At 43.0% G+C, this 26321-nt stretch overlaps 1 protein-coding gene across 1 annotated transcript in view; it reads right to left on the bottom strand.

Annotated features, from left to right (window-relative positions):
• The window catches only part of sardh (sarcosine dehydrogenase), a 78138-nt gene extending 58936 nt beyond the window's left edge, over positions 1-19202 (bottom strand). Inside the window, exons 1-6 of the mRNA XM_042059454.1 lie at positions 18996-19202; positions 8698-9045; positions 8319-8497; positions 4916-5095; positions 2798-2921; positions 2313-2413 (exon numbers count right to left, since the gene is read on the bottom strand). Of these exons, the coding sequence (XP_041915388.1) occupies positions 2313-2413; positions 2798-2921; positions 4916-5095; positions 8319-8497; positions 8698-9040 (927 nt within the window). The 5' untranslated portion in view covers positions 9041-9045; positions 18996-19202. The remainder of the gene's footprint in view (positions 1-2312; positions 2414-2797; positions 2922-4915; positions 5096-8318; positions 8498-8697; positions 9046-18995) is intronic.
• Between the last annotated feature and the right edge of the window lie 7119 nt (positions 19203-26321).

The following is a 26321-nucleotide window of genomic DNA, read 5'->3' as shown; positions in this document are numbered from 1 at the left end:
ATTCACAAGCATGAGAACACACACATACACACATTAGGCACACAGGCACAAACACCCACACATACATACACACATACACACACACACAGGTCAAACACCAGGGACTGACATATAGCGTGCCACATAGGGACAGACATTAGAAATGTATATACATGCACACGCAAACACACACACACACACACACACACACACACACACACACACACACACATACACACACACACACACACACACACACGAGACATAAGCCAGTGGCACTCTCATCTGTGGTTAAGAGTTTTTCATGGCTGGCGTTATGTTTTTCCAGCCCTGTGTGAAGACTTCAGCGGTGCACAAGGAAACAAGTGAAGCGAGTCTTCTTTCTATCAAACCCAACCACAAGACTCCAGGGCACAAGCACACACACACACACACAAACACAAACACACACACAAACACACACACTAACAGCCCAAAGCTCTAAATGCGCACACACACACACACACACACACACACACACACACACACACACACACACACACACACACACACACACACACACACACTCCCACACACACACACACACAAACACCCAAACAACAATGCACACACAGTTAAATGACAAGAGGATAAAGGACACTATAAAGCAGATGGGAGCAAAGAAAGATAAACAGAAATGGACAGAGAGATGGTATAAGTATAAGTATATATACTCTTTTGATCCCGTGAGGGAAATTTGGTCTCTGCATTTATCCCAATCTGTGAATTAGTGAAACACACACAGCACACAGTGAACACACAGTGAGGTGAAGCACACACTAATCCCGACGCAGTGAGCTGCCTGCAACAACAGCGGCGCTCGGGGAGCAGTGAGGGGTTAGGTGCCTTGCTCAAGGGAGAGAGAGATGGAGAGAGAAAACAAGAGCAAGACAGATGGAGAGAACATGGGAGAAAAAGAAAGAGACAGAAAGTAGTGGGGTGTGTGTGTGTGTGTGTGGGGGGGGGGGGGTCTCGTACAGAGAAGGACAATTGGAGATAGAGGGGCAGAGGACAACAAGACAGGGAGGTGTAACAGAGTACGACACACACACACCTAGACAGGTGTAACAGAGTACGACACACACACACACACACACCTACACACACACATACAGGTGTAACAGAGTATGACACACACACACACACACACACACACACACACACACACACACAGGTGTAACACAGTATGACACACACACATACACACACACACAGGTGTAACAGAGTATGACACACACACACACACACACACACACACACACACACACACAGGTGTAACAGAGTATGACACACACACACACACACACACACACACACACACAGGTGTAACAGAGTATGACACACACACACACACACACACACACAGGTGTAACAGAGTATGACACACACACACACACACACACACAGGTGTAACAGAGTATGACACACACACACACACACACACAAACACACGTAACAGAGTACAGATGGCAATGACTACAGAAATAAAGAATTAAAGAAAAGAGACAACAACAATAAAAAGAAAGGTGACAGTGAGAAGAAAGGGAGGGAGCGAGAGAGACTCTTTATTTTCTCTTTTCTTTTCTACAGTATAGCAGTTTTTACTGTTCTTTAGCATCATCATTTAGCCTTTTATTTTTCCCCCTTTCATTATTTAATTTCATCTTATTATCAGTAATAATGTAAAGTTGATTATCAACATGTTATACTGTAGCTGTGGCGAGAGAGAGAGAGAGAGAGAGAGAGAGAGAGAGAGAGAGAGAGAGAGAGAGAGAGAGAGAGAGACTCCGGGCTGGCAGACCTACGAGACCATTTGAGTTACGCAACAGTGTAGAGTGGAGAGGACAGGAGGTCAAAGAACAGTGGACCAGACAGCATGCAGACACTTTCCCCTCATAGCCACAGAAGCTGCATAGCCATAACTGCTTGCTCTCTGCAGGCTTCTTTCAATGCTTAGGTTGTACACATGCAGTAATTATGCAAGCAATAAAAAGCTTACAGGAGATTAAACAGAAGAAAGTGACAGACTGAAAGAAAGACAGAAAGAAAGAAAGAAAGAAAGAAAGAGTGTCCATTCACATTCAGATCCCAACACACACACACTTACAGACAGCAGTCAGCATAGAGCCCAGTTCACTGTAGATGGTATTGTTTGTCTATGTCAGATCGCCCCCTGCTGTCTGTATGCCTCAGTGCAGACAGCTGAGGGAAGTGCTCCAAATATCCACGTGCAAAGTTGAATATGCGTTCTCTCTATCAACTTCCAAGCACACAAGAGTGGTAGTCATGGTTACCTGGATGCCCTCGATCCTCTCTGTGACAACGTAAGCGTGGTGCATGGCAATCAGCGGCACCTTGACCCCGGCCATGTCCCCGAGTTTGGTGGCCCACACACCTGTAAGAACATACAGGTAATGCCAAGGTGACCATTAGCTTGCATGCTAGCATCGATAGGTCATTTTTGATTGTTTTGATTGTTGATCATTCAGTCAGATGCTGACTGAAGGGGTAAAGGGGACACGCTTTGCGTAGTCCAAATGATGTGTGTGTGTGTGTGTGTCCGTCTTGGTCCAATGCTGCAAAGTTGACCACAAAGGGCATCACAATGCTGCATATGTGTGAGTGTACGCTTCTGTGTTTGTTATTAGACTGTGTGTGTGTATGTATGTGAGAGAGAGAGAGAGAGAGAGAGAGAGAGAGAGAGAGAGAGAGAGAGAGAGAGAGGGTGTGTACGTGTGTGTGTGCGTGTAGGTGTGAGTCGTGTGTTTCCAGTGCTGACCTGCACAGTTGACCACGCAGGGTGTCTCTATGCTGCCGAAGGGCGTCTCCACAGCCTTCACTCGTTTCACCCCCAGGTCATCTGTGCTCACCTGGATGCCCGTCACTGGGCAGTTCTCAATCACCTGCAGCAGCATGGGCACACACACACACAAACACACACACACAACAATACGGTCATGTAAAGTAGTAATCAAACATTGTATTGGCAGTGGAGTGTTCTACAATAATGTTGACGCCGGTGTACAGCTGGTTTAAGACAAAAATGGCAACAATAATGCATTGATTTGCTAACTAGGTCACAAGAGCGTGCGCGCGCACACACACACACGAACACACGCACACACACACACACACACACCTCAGGTCACTAGAGCACACATAATTACCAGGACACACAAACAAGTGTCACAAAACAGAAGCGCACACACACACACACACACACACACACACACACACACACACACACACACACACACACACACACACACGCACACACACACACACACACACACCCCTCAGGTCACTAGAGCACACACATAATTACCAGGACACACAAATAAGTGTCACAAAACAGAAGCGCGCACACACACACACACACACACACACACACACACACAGTTAGTGGAGCTGTTAAGCATAAAAAATTGTGCACAAAATGACAAAAGCATGAAACTTTCAGGGTTGTTGTTGACATAAGCTTTGATTTAAGATGTGGAGGCATTCTCAGTCTAAGGAGTGTCTTCGGAAAAGGGGAAAAGATTCATTCTATGATATTGGATATGATATTGGATACAAAAGCAGTCCTGGCTTTCTAAGGCAGTGCCTGGATTTTTTTTTTTTAACCCGATCATAGATTACATTTAAAAATCAAAGCTTATGTCGTCATCATCATGATTAAACCCTGGAAGTTTCATGCTTGTCATTCTGTGCACAATTCTTCTGAAAATAGAAGCTTAACAGCTCCACTAAGTGAGAGACCTGCCACTACCATCCTTTATGGCTTTTAATACCACAGACTAGAGCATGGTCAAAGGCCAGGTCCAGATGAACAGACACACAGAGGCCACAGTCCTCTGTGGACCAGCAGACCAGTAATATGTTCCCCATTACAGAAACAGCATTCATGATAACGTTTCTATTTTAGACACACACATTTACACACCCTGGCTCAGAGCAGATTTATGATACTGACTGGCTTTAGGGCCAAGGAGATATGAAGGTAGAATATGTGTGCATGTGTGTGTGTGTGTGTGTGTTTGTGTTTATATGTGTTTATAGATGAGTATATTATTTTAAATATGTACTTCATAGACAGTAGCTGCTTTCATCCAATTTGACTATGCATGTGACAGTAATCACCCAGTTTTAAACTTGATAGACCATTACCCGGAGCCCAGCCAATCACTTGATAGACCATGACCCGGAGTCCAGCCTATCACTTTTCCAGTCAGTTAAAATTGATTTTTAGTCTTCCAAATGAAGCAAATTTGAATGTACTCTGCAGGTTGGTCTGGAAAGGAGCCTACTGACGTCCGTTCAGATGAACCTGCAGAGCAAATTCAAATTTGCCAACAGGTTCATCTGGGGTCACTCAGGCTAATTAATTTTGCCAGGTCTGAACACAGTAATAACACAAAACAAAACAACCACACAGCTCAAACTAGATTAACTCACTCTGATTCCTCAACAGACATTACTTCATCACTTGAATTTACACAAAGCAGAAAATGGCAATCATTTAATCTATGATAGGGTAAAAAAAAGCAATCCAGCCACTGTCTTAGAAAGCCAGGACTGCTTTTGTATCCAATATCATAAAATGACTCTTTTCCTCTTTTCCGAAGAGCACTCAACATACTTTGGATACACATTTGGTTCAGAGCTACCAGTCATCTGTTTTTAAAGTCAATCAGTCCATCTTTGTATAAGTGTATCTCTGTTACACACATGGTCTAGTATGTAGACATTCTGAACATAATACTGCATTTACATTACAGGTAAACGCAACTGTAAAAAGCAAAGCCTCAGCCCACCTGCAGGGGGCGCTGATGGTCCTCACAACACACTATCATGTGAGTGCGGTGATGGTGGTGGGCGGAGGAGTTTTTGTGATTACCGTGGCACCGCGGGCGGTCGCCGCTCTGGACAGGGTGGTGCAGGTGCCCGCTGGGTCCATCGTGCCGTCTTTGGGCACGTAGAGAGTTCCGTACAGGTCGTCCACGTTCATCAACGGGTACAGATCTTTGGTCTCTGCCGGTGATAAGACGTAGGACTCGATGCCGTACACCTTCCCCAACTGTGGACACACAAATAAACAGCACTGTAAGGAACCTATCAGCAGGATTTGTTCCATTTAGTTTAGTTTATTAGAATTATTTCTCGGGGACCAAACAGAATAGAAAATAGTGATAATTTAGGAGGTAGTTAGTTTCAGATTCCCATCTAGATTGTTTTTCTACTGGTTCGGCATCTCATTTCCGTTCACATAAGGTCTGGAAACTTGCATTCCTGCCTGTAGCCCCAACAGTTGGATGACCAGGAGCTTATGGCCAGTGCAGAGAGCAGAGTCACGTGGACGGCCTTCCTGTCTGGCCAGATCTCTGCACCGTGTGGACCTCCCCCATTTGGCAGGAGATCTCCCCTCCCCTGCGTTCTGCTGTCTGGGTTAGTCACTAGAACACACAGCCTCCAGAACACAGCCTCTTGTCTGGGTTAGTCACTAGAACACACACAGCCTCCAGAACACAGCCTCTTGTCTGGGTTAGTCACTAGAACACACACAGCCTCCAGAACACAGCCTCTTGTCTGGGTTAGTCACTAGAACACACACAGCCTCCAGAACACAGCCTCTTGTCTGGGTTAGTCACTAGAACACACACAGCCTCCAGAACACAGCCTCTTTTCTGGGTTAGTCACTAGAACACACACATTCTCCAGAACACAGCCTCTTGTCTGGGTTAGTCACTAGAACACACAGCCTCCAGAACACAGCCTCTTGTCTGGGTTAGTCACTAGAACACACACAGCCTCCAGAACACAGCCTCTTGTCTGGGTTAGTCACTAGAACACACACAGCCTCCAGAACACAGCCTCTTGTCTGGGTTAGTCACTAGAACACACACATTCTCCAGAACACAGCCTCTTGTCTGGGTTAGTCACTAGAACACACACAGCCTCCAGAACACAGCCTCTTGTCTGGGTTAGTCACTAGAACACACAGCCTCTCCAGAACACAGCCTCTTGTCTGGGTTAGTCACTAGAACACACACATTCTCCAGAACACAGCCTCTTGTCTGGGTTAGTCACTAGAACACACACAGCCTCCAGAACACAGCCTCTTGTCTGGGTTAGTCACTAGAACACACAGCCTCCAGAACACAGCCTCTTGTCTGGGTTAGTTACTAGAACACACACATTCTCCAGAACACAGCCTCTTGTCTGGGTTAGTCACTAGAACACACAGCCTCCAGAACACAGCCTCTTGTCTGGGTTAGTCACTAGAACACACACATTCTCCAGAACACAGCCTCTTGTCTGGGTTAGTCACTAGAACACACACATTCTCCAGAACACAGCCTCTTGTCTAGGTTAGTCACTAGAACACTGTAGAACACTAACTGTTCCCCTATTTCACACTCTTTCCCTCTCCCTCTTCCTCCCATTCCACCCCTCTCTCTTCCTCCACTCTCTCTTTAAGTTATGTCAACATGTCTGTGTCCGGCCATAGTCTGTGTTAGGCCATCAACTATTTGAAATACCATACTTTAGCCATAATTGTAACAAATAATAAAAATAGTAGTTAGATTTCAAATAAAAACCTTTTGATTTATTATGGTTGTTAGTAATGTTGTAGTACAAGACCGGTCTTGGTCTCGAGACCACTTTAACATGGTCTCGGCATTGTCTCGGAATCAACACTTTTTGATGTCATCCGAAAGTTGGTTCCAGAGCTGAGCCGCAAGCTGTTTTACCAAGTTTAGTTCTAACAGGAGGCTTTACAGGTTTATAGGTATTTAGGCTTCATTTACTGATTTATAAACAAGCAGTAGTGCTTTAAAGTCAATTATGTGACTTACTGGAAGCCAGTGCAGGGATTTAAGAATTGGAGTAATGTGATCAGTTCAGAAATTCAAATGACATTTCATTAAAAAGCATGCAAATATTTTCTCCATTTGCCTACCAGTGTATAATACTTGATAATACATGAGGAAATATCGCAAAACAATGGCCCCCATATAATTGCTGTTGTTTTGCAAAGTATTTCTCATGCAAGCATCATGCAACCTAGCCTCGTAAACCAGACTCTTGACTTTGCTTCTCTTCGTGCAAAGAGTCTGGACTGACGTCATTGGCAAACATCTTCTTCCTGGTGGGTGAACACTTGTTTGAAGTTTAAAATCATTGGAGTTTAAACCAATCACTAACGTTTGGTAATGACGTATGTTAACAAGGGGTGACACAACTATAACGATTGGCTTGCAACTTAAACGTAATCACTCTCAGCCACGCCCTCTGTTCGCTGGTTTGTTGGTGGCTATTGGTTGGTTCTCTACACGAGAAATTCGTTGAAAGCACATCTGTGCCAGTCTACTACTGAAGGCGAAATTAATTTTAATTCGTTTAATTAATTACAATTAATTTCTAAATTAATTTGAGCGGAAGTACGTAGACGGGCAGGGCCAGGCAAAGCACTGAAACCATTGTAATTATATTTTACATTAGTAAAGCAGTCCTCTGATGTGCATGTTTTAACAAACCTTTGTATGTTTTCAAACTATGACCCCAAAGTCTGCCATGACTGGGCCTCAGATCAAAGATGTTTGAGAAGGCTGTATCACACCCTTTTTCAAATGCAACCAATAAGAAGCATTTATTTTAAAATCATGTTACATTGTATATGTTTTCTTAACGGCTGCGCTCTTTCCCACGTCCCCCTCAGCAGTACACAATAGTGTAGTAAGAGCTGTCATGCAGTTGCTACACAGAGTTGCTTTCACCCGTTCACTGGCCACACTTACAGCAAATTGAAAAGTCAAGAATGACATGTACTGTGGTGTGTTGTGTCTGTAGTTGAAATTGAACCATATTATTATTATTATTATTATTATTATTATTGATTTTAGGCCATACAACTGAGCCTCAATATGGTGCTTTTGTTCCACAATTCATGGTAGTAATCATGTCATGTCAATTCTAGCACTACCGGTAGTCTTGGTCTTGGTCTTGGTCTTGACTTGATCTCGCCCTGCCTTGGTCTTGGTCTCGACTTAGTCTTGGTCTCGACTGGTCTGTCTTGGTCTTGGTCTTGTCTTGGTCTCAATACCATCCGGTCTTGGTAATGTCTTGGTCTCAGATTAAGCGGTCTTGACTACATCACTAGTTGTTAGGCTGTTATGTTTTTTTTGTGGTACTATGCTTGTGTTTTACCATTTCATTTGCAGGAATAGTGGGGGTTGCAAGTCATTGGCATTGTTATTTTTTTTTGTTATTTTTTTTTGGGGGGGGGGGGTCCACCGTACCGACATGAGGCGCTTGTACTCGTCCAAGCGCTGCTTGTTGGATGCGATGAAGAGGCCTCCGTTCTGGATCCAGCCGGTCTCCAGGCCTGTCTCCTTCTCCAGGTCCGAGCTGATCACGTTACGCGTGTGGGCCAGCAGCTCCACCTCTGTGTCACTGGGCCGCAGCTGCCACAGCAGACCTGAGCACACACACAGACACACACACACACACACACATCAACAAACAAACATCAACAAACAAACACACACACACAGACACACACACACACACACACACACACACTGTCTTTTTCTGTCTTGCTCACACACATGCACAAATGTGCATACACACACACACACACACACACACACACACACACACACACACACACACACAGACCTGCCGTGTGCCAGGTGGTGCCAGCTGTGAGGCGGTCCCTCTCCAGCAGCACCACGTTGGTCATGCCCATCTTGGCCAGGTGGTAGATGGTCTGGCAGCCCAGGCTGCCGCCCCCGATCACCACGGCGTCGGCTGCCCGAGGCAGGCTCTTGGTGGGGCCCCGGTAGGTCTCGTCATCCTGCTTGAGGGTCTTCTGGTAGGGCACGTTCTTCTCCTTGGTCTGGTGCTCAGTGGAGGAGGCAGCGGCGGCGCTGTAGTGCCGTCCGGCGGCCCGGCAGAGAGGGGGCAGTGGGGCACGACACCTCAACAACCTGCTCACGGCGGCAGTACCCAAGAAGGCCATGGCCCCTGCAAACAGACCAGTGTTTTACATACATTGACTTATTTGTGGCGGCCCCACCACAATATCAACATTGACCACGACACAATGATTTTCCAGGCTGTGCTTAAATCTGGTTAGCATCATAACCACGCTGTGCTAATTTGTTAAAAACTGATTGTATTCAAGTTAATTCTGCAAACCAACCACCACAAATGGAATTCAATTCTGTGGGAAACTCTCACACATCACAGACAGATCACAGATACATCAGAGATACAGTACAGACACACACACACACACACGCACGCACGCACGCACGCACGCATGCACACACACACACACACACACATGCGCGTGCACACACACACACGCACACGCACACACACACACATGCAAGCATTCCTATCACCTTTCACACTGAGACAGTGTTATTACAGTCAGTCTCTCTCACAGACAACGCCACAATGAATAGCAAGAGGAAAGATAGGTTATGTAAGGGATAATGTATAGAACGCCGGTCATTATGGGGAAAATAAGTCCCGACAGGGCGAACCGTACCCCGACGCGCCAGCGGAGGGGTCTTGTTTCGCCCTGAAGGGACTTATTTTCCCATGATGACCGGCGTTCTATACATTATCCCGCTTATTATACGGCTACTTGCCAAAACGAAAAAATAAACTCCATGATATGTCTCTTTACACTTATTTGTTACCGTTTCGTCATGGCTTTTGCTGAGAAACAAATAGTTCGCAACACACACTGAACTTGAATCAAACATTTGAATTCAAACATTCACAAATAGTTCGCAACACAGCTGATCAACCGTCTGCTTTCACTTTTGAATGAAGTTCCAAGCGCAAAAACTCCGTTGCCATTGACAGCGGTCATTCTTGTTTTCAGAGGTCCTTTCCCAAAAAATAATGACCGCTAGAATTTTCGGAAATCCCATTCAAGTCAATGGAGCATTCTACTTGCATTGTGAAGAGCCGTATAATAAAAGACCTTATTGATACCTGTACTCCACAATATATTTGCTGACTCAGTTCAACCCAGTCAAGTCATTAGGGCTGTGTATTGGCAAGGACTTCACAATACATCATGATGCATATATTGCGGTACAATACATATTGCGGTATATTGCAATACCTTTTACCGAAAATGTAAAAATACAGCTGGAGAGGCCATTTGCTGTGTACCACCTGGACAGTATATGTAGATCCCATTATACTGATAATTCAGCAGACAGATAATAAAAACAGTATTGCAATAGTCAGCTGAATACATTTATACATTTTTGCACAGCCTAACACTAATGCTTTAATAAAAATATCAATATTTGGCGGCAGTGCTGATACGATATATTGCACAAGTGGCGATACGATATATCAAAATATTGATATTTCGATATTGAAAGCACAGCCCTACAAGTCATATTGTTGCTTTGACGGAGTTAAGGTATGACATGTGTTTATGTGTAATACACTTGTAATAAACTTGATCCTATACTACTATATAACTTAACTGGGTCAAAGTAATAACATGACTTGACTGGGCTTAGTCAGAATATCCTTTTTTTTACAGATAATGAGATCACACGTACAGAGGCTGGGGATAAGACTGCCAAGAGTTGTGTAACTATACTGGTAGTCTTATCCTGTGTCTGATTATCATACAGATAGCTTCATGCTAAAATGATGCTAATATGAACTAAACAAACTATGGAGACAACTGGATATTAACCAAGGTGATGAGAAGATAGGTGCGTATGTACCATAGAGCAAGAAAGGAGCTGTGAATATCCGGATCTTTTTCTACGTCTATTGTTAACAGCAGAATCTTCACTGAGTCAGATCACCATAGAGGTGCATCTGCATTTGAATAAGGGGAGTGTGTCCCAGCGTGTGACAATGATGTTTCTGAAGGAAGGTGGAACAGAATGGAAGCTGCAGGAGAACAACATGAAGGAGGTCTGGAATGGAATGAAGACCATCACTGACTGGTCTTAGGAAGAGTAGCAGCTCTGTGGAGGAAAATCTGGACAGGACGAGCCAGTTGAACCACTTCTACAAGTTCAACTGCCCAGCTCCAGTGATCTGTCCACCACCCGCTGCAGACTCAGACAATGCTCTTGCCTGCCCAACCCACACCTCCCCCCTCGGCGTACCCCCGCAGCCCCCTCTGCGTCGCCATGAACCCCTCTCCAACCCCTCCGCCGTAGCTCGACGTGCACCTCCAAAAAATTGTAACTTCGCGTCAAGGTTACAATTGGGGGCAGCCGTGGCCTACTGGTTAGCGCTTCGGACTTGTAACCGGAGGGTTGCCGGTTCAAACCCTGACCGGTAGGCATGGCTGAAGTGCCCTTGGGCACCTAACCCCTCACTGCTCCCCGAGCGCCGCTGTTGTTGCAGGCAGCTCACTGCGCCGGGATTAGTGTGTGCTTCACCTCACTGTGTTCACTGTGTGCTGAGTCTGTTTCACTAATTCACAAATTGGGATAAATGCAGAGACCAAATTTCCTTCACGGGATCAAAAGAGTATATATACTTATACTTAAGGTCGATGCAGACCGCAAGGACTGTGATTGGTCAACTCGTCCACTGGCCCACTGTTTACTACTTACTCTGTCTACACTGTTTACTGGCTATATTAGCCCATATGAACAACCCCACCCTCCATCCCCCAGTCTGGACTGTGGCCTAACTTAATACTTGACCAATTGCTGTTACCCTATTACTTCAAACTTATCCCTGCACTGCTATAGTTCTTATATTACTATGTCTACATTTTTCTCTTATATTATCCATATTTAATGCTGGTTTCTAGACTTTATCCCTGCACTGTTGCACTGTTGGACTTATTTGCACTACCACCATGACACACACTCATAGAGCACCTTACCACTGCATACTGAAACACAGGGTCAGTCACTGCAAGCGCCTCATGCGTATACATCCCTTAGTACATTGATGTGGATCTTTGATTTAATATCTTTACTGTCCATATTATTCATGTTTTCAGGTTACATTATGTGCTTACATAATTGCAAAAGGGTTCTCCAATGTTTTCTCAGTTAGCCTTTTAAAATGATATCAGATTAGTAAACGGAATGTGCCTTTGCAACATTGGATGAATGGTTGCTGATAATGGGCAATATATTGCATTAAAGATCAGCCATTTCTTTCTACAACAGTTGAGAACCCTTTTGCAGTTATGTAGGCAAGTGGTGTAGTCTGCCTGCTGCCCTGATTAGATGGACATCCACCCATCCATTCATCCATCCATCCATCCATCCATCTGATTTATGTGGTTTGAACATTAATATACAATACACAGAGGACATTCCTGGAATCAAATAATTTGTATCTCTATCAACCTGTTGTGACAGCCTGACAATTAGTAGCAGCATATAGTCTAAATATAACCTGACAATCAGTAGCAGCATATACAGTAGTCTAAATATAACCTGACAATCAGTAGCAGCATATAGTCTAAATATTACCTGACAATCAGTAGCAACATGTAGTCTAAATATAACAAGTCCTCTATTGGTACCGCTGACTCCTCAACTGTATATCTGAAATGTGACAGTTTAGATACAGCGTTGTCAGTTACACAGTAAACCTGACCAGATAGCCTTTTGTTCGGCTGATTGTGAAAGTGTTGACACAAAGTTGCACTTACTTGAGTAAAAATAACAGTCTGCATAACAGTCTGCAATAACAGAGTTCAACAGAAACTCAATGGAAAATTGATTTTTGGTTTTCAAAACTCTCCTGACAGCAGTTGTGGAAAGTAGTGATGCACCGATGTGAAAATTGTGGCCAATACCGATAACCGATATTAATTTTGCTGTTATGGCCGATACCGATATTTACCGATGTCGATATATCTGTATAGAAAACACATTCTTATGATAATCAAATAAAGAGCTATTTTCCAAAATGCATTTTTTTAAATAACGTTTCAATAGCCTACCTTAGAACACCAGAGGATTACAATATAATAGAATATATCTGTATTATTTTATATCCTGATATAAAAAGAGAGAATACTGAATGTCTGATATTTATGACAGCACTTTATGCAGATTAGCCTATAGGTATGGCACACTATAGGCCTACTATTTATATTACAACTCTCCCTCTTTAATTCAGCTGTGTGGTTGAAGCCTGGAAATATTGTAAACAAAGTAGCATAGTAGGCTAGCTTATCATAGTCTACTGATTGGACTGTTCAGTTTCCCCATGTGTGTTTAAGTTTAAAGGTAATACTTGTTGGTACAGGCACTTTTGGGAAACATTGGTATTGAGATGATCAGTCAACTTGAAACCAAGAGTTTTAAACAAATATGTGCAGCATGCTAATGTTGCTAAGCAGATTTAATAGTAATTTAGCTAGTCGTCTTCTATGAGTCCTTGCTTTCACGATTGTAATGTTTTATTTGGATTGCGTTGGCCGAGTCACGCGTGTCCATTGAGTGAGTGAGCGAGAGAGAGCGGGGCAAAGAGAGGGCTGTTGTAAAATGGTGTTGCGGCTCCTTTAAGAGAGCTCCGTGTGTGTGTGTGTGGGAAGAAGCTGGGAAGGAGGGAGATAGAGTGAGGAAGTGTATGTATGCGACTGGAGCAGAGAGTGTGGAAGTTCAAGTTGGAGTCTGTACACAGTGTGAGCGGTGTTACTGTCCGAAATAAAACTCCATAAAGTTCAGCTCGTGTATTTTGCTCATCAGAAATGGGACCGTGACCCCGACGTTATTCTATCTTATAACATCGGCCCTCGAATAACGAATCTCCCCTGCGTTTCTGACTACGGTCTGAAACAAAGCAGGAAAGGTTAACAGGGGGTTTATACTGTTTGGTAAAGTCTACAATGAAAGCAACGTAGGCTACCGCCAAGTAAAGCGGGAGATGTGTGTTGTTTATGCGGCCGCGTAAGCTGCAAAGCACTGCTAGACACTAGAAAGGGTGTGTCGGTTCTGCCTTTTCACACCGCGACACAGGTTTGTGGATATGAGTGTTGCGATTTCAGTTTTGAATCGCATATCGTTACAGCCCTATTAAATTCCTATTACGACCATATAACTACATTCTGCCTGATACACAGTTATATTTAGCCTACCGCGAGAGATGTAGTGCTAGGCGTGACATGACATGCAAGCCAGCCATCAACTTGACTGCAAGCAATGCTAGCAGCGCGATACAACGCAACGTTTTGAAAGAACTTTTGTCAGATGCCCAGTGTCTTCTTTCTGTCAGTCTTGTTGCCCTGCTATTTTAAATAAGAAATATGATGCAATAGAAGGGCATATTTAACGGATTCAGTGTAGACAGATAACACGCTTGGATCACTACACACACGTCAAATACACAGGAATGATTATCGGCCTGTTCACATCGGCCCTATTTTGACATCGGACCGATACCGATGTGTAAAAAAAATGACCATATCGGCCGATATTATATCGGCGGCCGATATATCGTGCATCACTACATTAAAGTATAAGTATAAGTATAAGTATAAGTATATATACTCTTTTGATCCCGTGAGGGAAATTTGGTCTCTGCATTTATCCCAATCCGTGAATTAGTGACACAAACTCAGCACACAGTGAATACACAGTGAGGTGAAGCACACACTAATCCTGGCGCAGTGAGCTGCCTGCAACAACAGCGGTGCTCGGGGAGCAGTGAGGGGTTAGGTGCCTTGCTCAAGGGCACTTCAGCCGTCCCTACTGGTCGGGGTTCGAACCGGCAACCCTCCGGTTACAAGTCCGAAGCGCTAACCAGTAGGCCACGGCTGCCCAAACGCTCTCAATGCGGCTGCTTTGATTCCGGTGGAGCGTTAACTGTGTTGTAACGGCATCTTCTGTTGTATTCTGCTCCTTACATCTCCACTCCGACACTGAATATCTTGTTTGCCCAATAATAACAATTTTAACTTGCATAAATCCTTCTCTATCGTAACGTAACAAGCTGATTTACTAGGTGCAACACCCAGCCGGGTCAGTGTAGACAGTAACTACATTAACAATAGTGGCAGGTTCAAACACACCTGTTCCGTGTAGACACTAATTACATTAACAATAGCGGCAGGTTCAAACACACCTGACTCCACCGGAAACAAAGTGGCCGAGCTTTTTCTGCAAAGAGCATCTGTCAATTATGTTACTAGAGGATAAGAGTGTGGATTGTTAGTGTGTGTGCATGGTTAGTGTGTGTGCATGGTTAGTGTGTGTACATAGTTAGTGTGTGTGCATGGTTAGTGTGTGTGTGCTTGGTTAGTGTGTGTGTGCATGGTTAGTGTGTGTGTGCATGGTTAGTGTGTGTGCATGAGTAGTGTGTGTGCATGAGTAGTGTGTGTGCTTGGTTAGTGTGTGTGTGCATGGTAAGTGTGTACATGGTTAATGTGTGTGCATGGTTAGTGTGTGTGCACGGTTAGTGTGTGTGCACCTGTGTTAGGTTGTTAGAAGTGTTAGGAGAGGAGGTATCTTTGGAAGAGTAAAAAAAACAAAACAGAGATGGATAGTCCTTCTCTGGTGGCACTTAGCAGGTCATTCCACCAGCGGGGGACCACAGATGAAAATAGTCTAGATCAGTGTTTCCCAAAGTCTGGGTCGCGACCCACAGGTGGGTCGTAGGAGATTTTATTTGGGTCGCCAGCACAATTTATGTTGTGTTATAGGCCTATACCATTTGTCATTTGATACCAGGAAAGCTAACAGTTTTCTATTAGGATGCAGTTCGCTAACTACTACAGGTTTTAAAATTTTAAAATGCACAACAGTACATTATATTAGGCTACAATTTAAATGGATATTTTAAACACTATTCCTCTCGTTTTCTACCTCGCTATCTCCAAAGTAAAGGCGCATTCTTCCGGCTATTGCGCAAAAGCCTCTTGTTCTGATATAATGACTATACAATATAATACAACAATACAATATAACGACTTGAGTTATTTGTTGTTTACATCGGAATTGACGTCCACAGTGTTATGGACCCATTTGTCTGCAAAGCAACGTACCCTACAACATTTTTTTTTAGAAATACAGGAACAGCTTACTATGCTGACGAATGACGACTGCGCAACATGCGAGAATTTACACAACTCTCGGATGCGCATTAAAACGTATCTTTTCAGTAGTCATTTCCAACTTTTCACGCTGATGGTGCTCAAAATATAACAACCGAGTTCAAAGCAGGATCTATCTATAGAGATCCTATAGCAATGTATGGTTGGGGAAGGCATAGAAAAGTTGGAGAACCTGTGGCCTAAAACAATATTGGTGGTTGCAGGGTAGATTTGAAGTGAAATGGGTCGCGATGGTCTGTCATTTTTAAAAAGTGGGTCCCCAGAAAAAAAGTTTGGGAAACACCGGTCTAGATTGTCTACTGGGTGTAGGGGCGGCAGTGCTTTCCGTGAAAAACTAAGGATTCATCGAGCAGTAACTTTGTGGTTTACACTGTTATATCTCCCACTGTTATAAGTTCCCGAACAGCAGCTCCCCAGGGCTCCCTGCCAGGGTACATGTTGGCATCCAGCCAGTTATGGTTTTATAGACCAAAACGCTGGCACAATGCAAGTGGTTTCAAAGTTAAATGATAGCAAAGTTACATAGGCCTATAATGAGCCTATAATGGCATATCCTATCCTCCATGATATATCGTATATAGTGCTTATATGATCTATATGGTAATTTGTGTGTGTGCTCTATTTTGCAGTCATGTAAAATACATATTGTCTTGCAAAACGACCTGCTCAGTGCTCACATTCAAACTTTTTAATCTTTTGACATTTTATCAAATGCAGCTTATGCTCATACGTATATTCATTTGGCTGACACTTTTATCAAAAGCGACTTCCAAATGTCAATTATTACAAGGGCCAGTCTCTCCAGATCAACTCATTGTTAGTCTGGAAATTGAAGCTACAACTTTTCTGGCTACTGCATGCTAGGTTATCAAGATCAAACTGTATCAGGCACTCCCACTACACACCCATCTGATATTGCCATTGTATTGGCAGGCAACCTCAGCTGACAAGAACCACCTAACAAATAAGAAAAGTTGTTGCATCAGTCTAGACCCAACAAACTGCTCCCAACACCGTGCACTACCTTGACACAGTTATAAACTCAGGATTTCCACAGGAAAAACATTAAAATCATTAACATTTGTAATGTACCAACAGCTTCCACTTTAACCCTCATACAGACAACATGTCTTTTTAAACTAGTTTTGAAGCAGGTCAATTTCTGTGGTAGAAGAAGAGATCAAAAAGAGATCTTCTAAAAACAACTAAAACAATATATTTTATCAAACGGTTCTTCTGAGAAAAAAAAAAACTGAAAGTTCTCCAAAACATTAGCCTACTGCATAAGTAATGGGACATACCATTGTACATCTTGTCTTGTCCTGCCTTTTAACTGAATCGGATACGTTTTCCGTCAAGGTAATGTTGAGAACTGCTCAGTAGGCTATACTAAGCTACACCCGGCATTCCCTCTGAGCGTGTCAGAATGGCTTTGAAAGATAGCCTACCCAAGAAACATCTGGGAAGACCTAATGAAGTCACAGTCCAAATGGTAGGCCTACTGTAATCCTATCATGGAAAACAGTTTGAGGCAGCAACCTTGGTCTAAATGAAATCCGTTGAAGGAGAAACCCTTTCAATCCACCTTGGACAACAACATGTTTTTTCAGGATTAGAGTGAAGATGGGAACAATCTTTTCATCACACAAGCAGATGATGATTCTGAGTAGTAGGCCTACTTATAACTTTATAACGTTACACTGCTGTGTCTTAAACCAGCAATCATGCATGTTGCAATACAAATACCTACAATGAAAACGCAGAGGCGGGGACTCTATACAACTTTTTCATAAAAAGGAATTATTATTATTGGCGGGAAAGACTGGTATTGTTTTTGTTTTAAATGTTTTTTGAAGCAAAAGTGTAGACTAGAAACGGTTTGTAGACTAGAGACTTTGCCCATTATTTGGGCTAGGCTACCAAATAACTTCTGTGTCCTTGCAAACCTCACAGCTAAAAATCTAACAACATTGTTAACGACCACGACATGAACTTCCCTCCCAATCAAGCGACTGATATTTCGCGCACATTTAACTCTGCAGAAATAATAGACAGTAGTCTAGGCCCGCTGCTATAGACAAGCTTATAATCAACTTAAGCGACGGAGTGCATACAGAACATAGGCTACAACACCAAAAGTGTTATTTGACACGATCTATGCTCAGATGACATAGTGTCATGGGAGACGAGTTTCCGCGTCTAACCATGTGTGTCAACGAGGAAAAACAAACCAAAATGTAACAATATGCTACAGTAGATTTTCCCATTGCATTGATCCATGCAACATATGTGGCATAACTAAAGAGTTAACGTTGTGCACAACCCAATCAATTTGCAGCATACGAGAATGTCCAAACTGGTCGCATTCCGATACAACTCATGCACATTGTAGCCTCATAGATCTATCTAAGCGGTACGGCATAGTAACCATGCAGTCGTGAAAGTAGCCTACCTGATTAGGTATTCTGCAGATTCAGCGCTTCGCTTGGAAAACACGATGACACGCTGGCACCTTTTAGATCTAAAATGCTTCTCAGGTCCAATCTGACCTACGAAAGTTACAAAGATATCGTGTAGACGGCGAAGTCGTAAAAGCTGTCAAATATGGCTTCAACCTGCATCTGCCAGAGAAGTGCACAAAATGGCCCTCAGCTGTTCTGTATTTTACGCTCGGATGAATTCATGTAAGGTTAACATTGCAATCAACCGTTAAGTACACAGATGACACTTTAGAAAACGAAGATCGGAATGGCAATAATGTTGCCACGTGTTCGTGTTCCTACTGCAGCCTTCCACAATCACCAAACTCTCTAAAAAACTAGAACTGCCTGCGCATTGTTGCATTTGTTTTCCAAAAAGTTCGAAGCAATTGTATGAAATATCTTACCTGCTTAGCTGCTTATACTGTGAGCTCAAAATTGGTAGCAGTCCTTCAAGGAATGACGTGGAGACAAAGTTAATTTATCCAATCTGCAAGCTCTGCCGCTCAAGACGGTGGCGCGCTACTGTTTACACGCATGAGCAAATAAAAACACTGAGAAGTGAGCTGGCTGATTTGGTTCACTGCTGCCCTTGGTTTAAACATCTAGATATTTTAGATCAACTAGATCTAGATCAACTGTTTCTTGCGCTAGACTACTGCATTAACCTAAGAGAATTCGCCTTATGGATAGACTATTGTTATTTTATTTTAAACAATCCAAACCATATTTAACAGACACACATATAGGCCTACCTAAAGTAACTTAAGTATAATGCAGGTTTAGTATACTGTACAGTAGACGTGCCATGTCCCAACAGCATTACTATACTATGACCTAATAGTAGCCTACTAAACTCATTTCAGTTGTCATTTATCATACAACATTGGCCTGTTGGACATCACGGTTAAGATCTTGTTTGATATCTCCTCAACAAGACAAGAGGGACATCAGCGGAAACATTGACCTGGCTGGCAGAAGATTGTGGTGCTTATCAGCTCTTGACAGGTCAACTCCACAAGGCACGATGTGTACACTGGGGTCAGCTGGATGCTTGAGCTAGCCTCAGCTGGAAACCCTATCACACAGCCAAAGGGCAAGAGAGAGGGAGCGTGTGTGTGTGTGTTTGTGTGTGTGTGTGTGTGTGTGTGTGTGTGTGTGTTTGACTTAATAATATGAAAAAAGGGATGTATTGGGATTTCAAGGGTGATTTTTTTAATTAGCTTGTCTCTCCTTTTATGCATGTATTATGAAATGTGTGTGTTCATGTGTGTGTGTGTGTAGTGTATGTGTATGGAATTCAAGGAATGTGCACACAAGAAATGTGAATATGTGTGACATCACGTCTTCTGAAGCCTTCATGGCCATTGGAAGAAACGCCTTAATATGGCAACACATTCAGCCCTCACGTTTACATTCTATCCTCAAACTTTATTGACACTTACAAGAGAACTCAAACTTTATTGACACTTACAAGAGTTTAACTATGCAAACTACAAACATCAGCAACCACGTCACAATTTAATTTGACCGCACATATTGTTCTGACATAACTGCCATTCATGCAGATTAAAAATACACATGGAGGGAAACTTGAAAAGCCATCAGACCCGTTGCATGGCAACTTGCTGACCTCACATAGCCTGCCCTTTCTCTGTCAGCCAATGAGAAGAGACCTCTGCTGCCCCAACCCCCCCAAAGCAGGATCCCGCTGGTCTATGCAGCCCTAGACAGGGAGAAAGTGCAGAGCTCGAGATTATGAATGGCTAAAAGTGGTAATGTTGGGAATGGACAGAGAAGAGAGAGAGAGAGAGGTAGAGAGATATGGGGCACAGCCCACTGAAGTAGCTAAATGTGGAGAATTAGTATGGGTGAAGTTGGGTGAGGGGGCGGGTGCTGACCCAGTAACATCGATGTAACACAGCACCCACCCCCCCCCCCCCTCCCCTACACACACACACACACACACACACACACCACCCACACACCACCCCCTCCCCTACACACACACACACACACACACACACCTGCCCTCATCCCAGCACTAAGGGTGAGCAGACCGAGAGTCACTCAGAAATAGTTTCACTACAAACTTTTTGAATTTTGTTTTGAGTCAGGTGTGTACCACACGCCGTGCCACTGAGGAAGACACTTAACCCCGAGTGCCTCTAGGAGGCGCTGTCCCTATAGTGAGTTCACTGTAAGTCTACAAGTCAGTGGCAAATATTGCAAATGTCTCTCTATATATTAATAATACAAGTCAGTGGCAAATATTGCAAATGTAATAAACCAATGCATGCCATGCAGTGCTTGGGTTTCTGCAGAAAAACAAAAACTTGTCAGCTACCGAAGGAAGACATGGTGAAAGGACATGGATAATGGATTATGTCAAAAGCCTGTGTGTGTGTGTATGTGTGTGTGTGTGTGTGTGTGTGTGTGTGTGTGTGTGTGTGTATGTGTGTGTGTATGTGTGTGTGTAGGGGGTGTAGTGGTGGTTGTGCAATGAGTCTCCTCTGTGTGCCTCTCACTTCAGCAACCTCATAGCAAACGTTACTCCCACTTACGCAAACACACGCACGCACACACACACACACACACACACACACACACACACACACACACACACACACACACGTGCACACAGGCACGTGCACACAGGCATGTGCACACACACACACACACACACACACACACACACACACACACACACACACACACACACACTCACACACTCACACTCCATAGCTTGCTATTTTATACAGTAGATAATTATAGACACACACAAATATACACACGCAAGTCCACACCAACATATTACAGTCATTTATATATATTGTGGATAATTTATACTTACTCATCCAAAATTAGTTTTATCTGTTCATATGAAAATAAACCATTAATAAATAAATACTGTATGAGTGACATCAAGTCCAAATATTATCAAAGTATTCTGCAACAACTCTGTACTGGTGTCAAGAGGAGATATCATGGTTTGTGCATGGTCCATGTGTGTCTTGATTTAATGAATATGAGTGTGTTCTGGCACGTTCCCTTTGGTGTTGGGTAACATATTTTTCTTGAGAACTTCTGCCACCTGGTTGTTGGATGTTCAAGAGCACCTGACCCCATATTACATGCTTGGACTGTTCAAGAACACCATGTTCTAAGTAATTCAATGCCAGGAAAGGAGAGTCACCGATGCCCATGATTTTATTATTTTTCTTTGTGTGTTTTGGAAATTGTTTTGTGAATTGTCTATATTTGTATTAGCCAAGTATTATTTATTGGTAACATTTTACAGGACAAGCAAGGGGTACGCTGTCTGTGCCAAGTTAAGGGTGCGCTGGCGAGTCACACCACTCTGTTCGGCATCATGTCTTTGTTTGTTTTCACTTAACCCCCCATTATTATACTGCACTATAAACAATACATTGATTGATTGATCAGTATTAACATGATTGTCCAATCGGAACACATGGAACCAGTTATGTGGTTGCTCTGCTCAACACTCATTGCTCAAAAAAAATGCCCCTTAGCGTCAATATAACACCATTTAGTGCTTAGATGGTACCCAGTGATACGTTATGATATGACGATAGTGTCATGATACCTCCTGCAACAGCATTAAACAGTGCAATATCAAGTATTCTGGGCACACATTGACAGTGTCAGAGACTTCAACTTTGAAGTTGTTATTTTAAGGTGACAGCCACTTTATCAACAGAGTCAGTGTACTGATGAAGGAATAGATTAAACAGACAGATATAGAAGGTTTGCAAAGTGATTTCATGCCCCTTTAAAGAGTATACTGTATTTTATTATTGTTATATTATGGTGTGGCTACTGTTGTCTGTTATTTTGATACACTTAAAATTAGTGTATTTGATTTTTTTTAAAATAATAATAATATCAATAATACCTTGGACTTACTGGATATTGCGCCTTTCGTGGTATCAAAGGTCGCTTAACAAATAGGGGGGAGGTTGGGGGTCAAAGGACGTAGTGAAAATAAATGTTTTGAGGTGCTTATTGAACATGGGCAAGGATGAGGCAGAGCAGACGTGGAGTGGTAGACAGTTCCTGAGTGTGGGAGCATGTGTGGCAGAGAAAGCCCTGTCCTCAAAAGTCCGCAACCTGGTGCGGGAGGTGGCCAGCAGGTCCTTGTCAGAGGACCGCAGGGAACGCGACTGAGTGTAGGGGTGGAGGAGATCTGTGAGGTATTGTGGTGAGAGTCCATGGAGAGATTTGTAGGTGAGCAGGAGGATCTTGTGGGTGATGTGTGACTAGTGGACTGAGGTCTGCTGATCACCAAAGCCCTATGGAGCACTCTCAAGAGTTAATGAGGTTGGTAGGTCACCACATACTCCTACATGCAGTAGCTCTCTCAAAGAGGTTGAGGCTGGTAAAGAAAAATAAAATGGCTGGTATTTAGGTAGCCTGGCCTTGCCTTCCTACGTACTTCCCTTCGATTTTCATCTCGGGGATGGCAAATGGCCAGGCTAGTATTTAGGAGACGTTTATGCAAAACAACTCCAACTCATAAAATGGGCCCCAGGCCAACAGAAGCTATAGACGCAACTACTGACATGGCGCTACTAATACAACTCTAACATTTAACTCTAGCATTTCCCAAAACCATAGTTGCTAACCTGTTAGCAACTTACTTGGTTGGCAATGGGAAATTGCAGATAGTAAATCAACAATAGTAGATCATCACAGCTCTACATAGTTCTATCAGGAGGATTAAAGCTGTACTGTGAGAATAATGATTTGCTGACTCACCTTGACCCAATCAAGTAATTGTGTTCCTTTGGCTAAATTAGATTATTTGTTTTGTAGTGTCAAGTTTGTTACAAGTTTATTACACATAAACATGCATTGACATAACTCAGAAGCAACATGACTTGACTGGTTGGAGCATGGTAGCTCACCATGCTTGAACATTGTGTCAAAATTATATTCTGACACGGCAATTGTGTTCTTATTTTAATAAAAAATGGCTAGTTTCAGAATAGAGTTATTTAATCTGAATCCTATCAGGTACAGGAAGCTTACTTTGCTTACACTGTGCTTTGTTTATAGCTCCATATGATTAATATAGTTCATGTCTTGTTGGTTGCAAGAAGTTGTTGGGACATGCCTGCTTCAACACTTTTCTCCCTCCTACACCAATATTCTGGTTTGCTGGATATATCAAGTACAATGAAAGTCTAGGTCTTGAGAACACACACTAACAAAACACATTTTCTATGATTTAAACATTCCATGTTTCATTTACGTTAACTTGTCCATATGCAGTAGTATTAAGTATTTAGAACCAAACGTGTTGCATGATGAAGGTCTACGTCTTTTCAATCTTCAGTGAGTTACCGATTTTGCCTCCGATGTCAAATTCACTGATATGTTGCAAATTAGTCTTTGATTAGCAAATATGGCTATGAGGCCAGATTACAGTTTTTTCTGAATGCTTAAACACATTTTTTGTAACTATGGCTTTTTTTGCAAAACTCTACACACAAATGGCAAAACCACTCACTGAGTTCGCAAAACTAAAAGCACAAACACTGCTTTGCACTCAGTTTGCAATTTTGTAACACACACTTTGCACAACTGTAGGCACAATGGCTATTATTTACACTATTTTGCCAACTCTCTGGCACACTTTCTCATGTGAAAACTGTTTTAGATAATTAGTTCACAGGTCTCAGTGAAATGCTATTTTGTGTTTTGACTTGGAAAAACACACTTGTGTTTGTTTTGATGTGTGTAAATAAACACTAATACTTGAAGTTGGGATCCCTGTATGTTTACAGAACTATGACAAAAGTATGACCTCAAACTGACATAGTCTACCTGCACAGAGAAAGCAAAAGCCAGATGTGTTTTTTATTCATACCATCAGTGTGTTGTTGGCACATTGTGTGCTTACTATTGTGATGGCTTGTGTTTACTGTTAGATACGAAAACACAATTTTTACGAAGGTGTGAAGAGTTAAGCAAGGCGTGTTAGCTTTTGCAAGAGAACTACAATGTTTCGCTGATTGGGTGAGAGGTTTTGCCATTTGTGTGTAGAGTTTTGCAAAAAAAGCCATAGTTACAAAAAATGTGCTTAAGCAATCAGAAAAAACTGTAATAACTGACAGGTAGAGTTGAAGGGCTGCACAGACACACACACACACAACAACCATTCTGCATACATGTTGCAGACCCACTAAATCTCAGTGGAAGTGAGGGTCTAGGGGCCATTTTTTAAAAAGGCCATGAGATCAGGTTTCTTATTTGCATTTCCTCTCCACATCAGAAGGGGGTGCTAGTGAGTCACTCATGATGCTTTCATTCATAGAAGTAACTTTTATCTTTCAAGAGCTGTATTGCTACAAGTCATCCACTAGGGAGCGCCACAGCCATTCTCCATTTCTGCCTGTGTTCTTCTCTCTCCTTCCAATGATGACATTTCTCTCCCTCCCTCTCTCTCCCTGCCCCCCCCCCATATACACATATATACACACACACACACACACACACACCACTGTTGCGCTGTTCCTGATCCAGCAGTGAGGTCAGTGCCCAGAGGAGACGGTAGGACCCAGACCAGCTGGCTTCATCACACCCCGGCTCCTCAGCTGGGAAAGAGGAGACGAGAGGAAACGGAGAAACGGCCAGTCCCAGGTCCAGTCAGCTGATCTGGTTAGATTATTTGTATTGTAATGTTAAGTTTGTTACAAGGTTATTACACATAAACATGCATTGACATAACTGATGACTTGATTGGGAGACTTTTTTAGAGTATGCTAGTTCACCATGCTTGAACTCATTATATTCATATATATATATATAAATCATACAGTATATGTTGCCCTTTTTTGAGCACTTTGGTCAACCACAGGTTGTTTTAAATTGTGCTATATAAATAAACTCGACTATGACTTTTTGCCTTTATTCAGATAGCGTAGTGAATGGTGACAGGAAGCAAATGGGAGAGTAGGGTGGGGAGATGACTGCTGGTCGAATTGGAACATGTGTCCCCGTGGGCCCTCGGACCTGAGTGGTGCAGACGCCGCATCTGCCTGTGCTCATTTTAGATGAGCTCTTCTGTTGTCTTAGAGGCCGGCGGTTGCACAGTAGTTTCCTGACAGGATTTGTGTGGCATACATAACTGACCTCAATGACCTTTCGTTCACTGTGCAGAGTGCCTTTCTACCTCTCTTTTGAATTCCATTTTGGTTCTGGTTTTCATTCTTTCCATCCCTCCCTCCTTTGCTCTCTTCATCCCCTTCACACTGAGAGAGAGAGAGAGAGAGAGAGAGAGAGAGCAGACTCCGGGCGAGCAGCCTGTCCCATTAAGAGTAGAACAGGAACATTTCTCTCTGGTGACTTCAGAGCTGGGCACGTAACACTGACCACATGCTTTCATCTCCATCGGCTCCACACTGTTTAGGCTGCAACAGTACGAGCAATGAGAAAATAGCCGCTCACTTTCACACGGCCTAAACATAACCATGGGAGAAATGCAGTCACTCAGCATCTGGACAAAAAAGCTAGATGCTCACATTTCTGAAGCTAGATAGACGCTCACATTTCTCAAGCTAGATGCTCACATTTCTCAGTGTAGTACCACAGACAGGCATGCAATTCAAGATCACATGTGATGTCCTCAGAACATGAAAATGCCACTAAAATCATTCAAAGGTACAGTGTGTGTCCTAGCCTACAATACAATTATTTTTTTGTAA

This window comes from Alosa sapidissima, chromosome 13, assembly GCF_018492685.1.
Source record: "Alosa sapidissima isolate fAloSap1 chromosome 13, fAloSap1.pri, whole genome shotgun sequence".
NCBI lineage: Eukaryota > Metazoa > Chordata > Actinopteri > Clupeiformes > Clupeidae > Alosa > Alosa sapidissima.
This window is presented reverse-complemented; position numbering and strand designations above follow the sequence as displayed.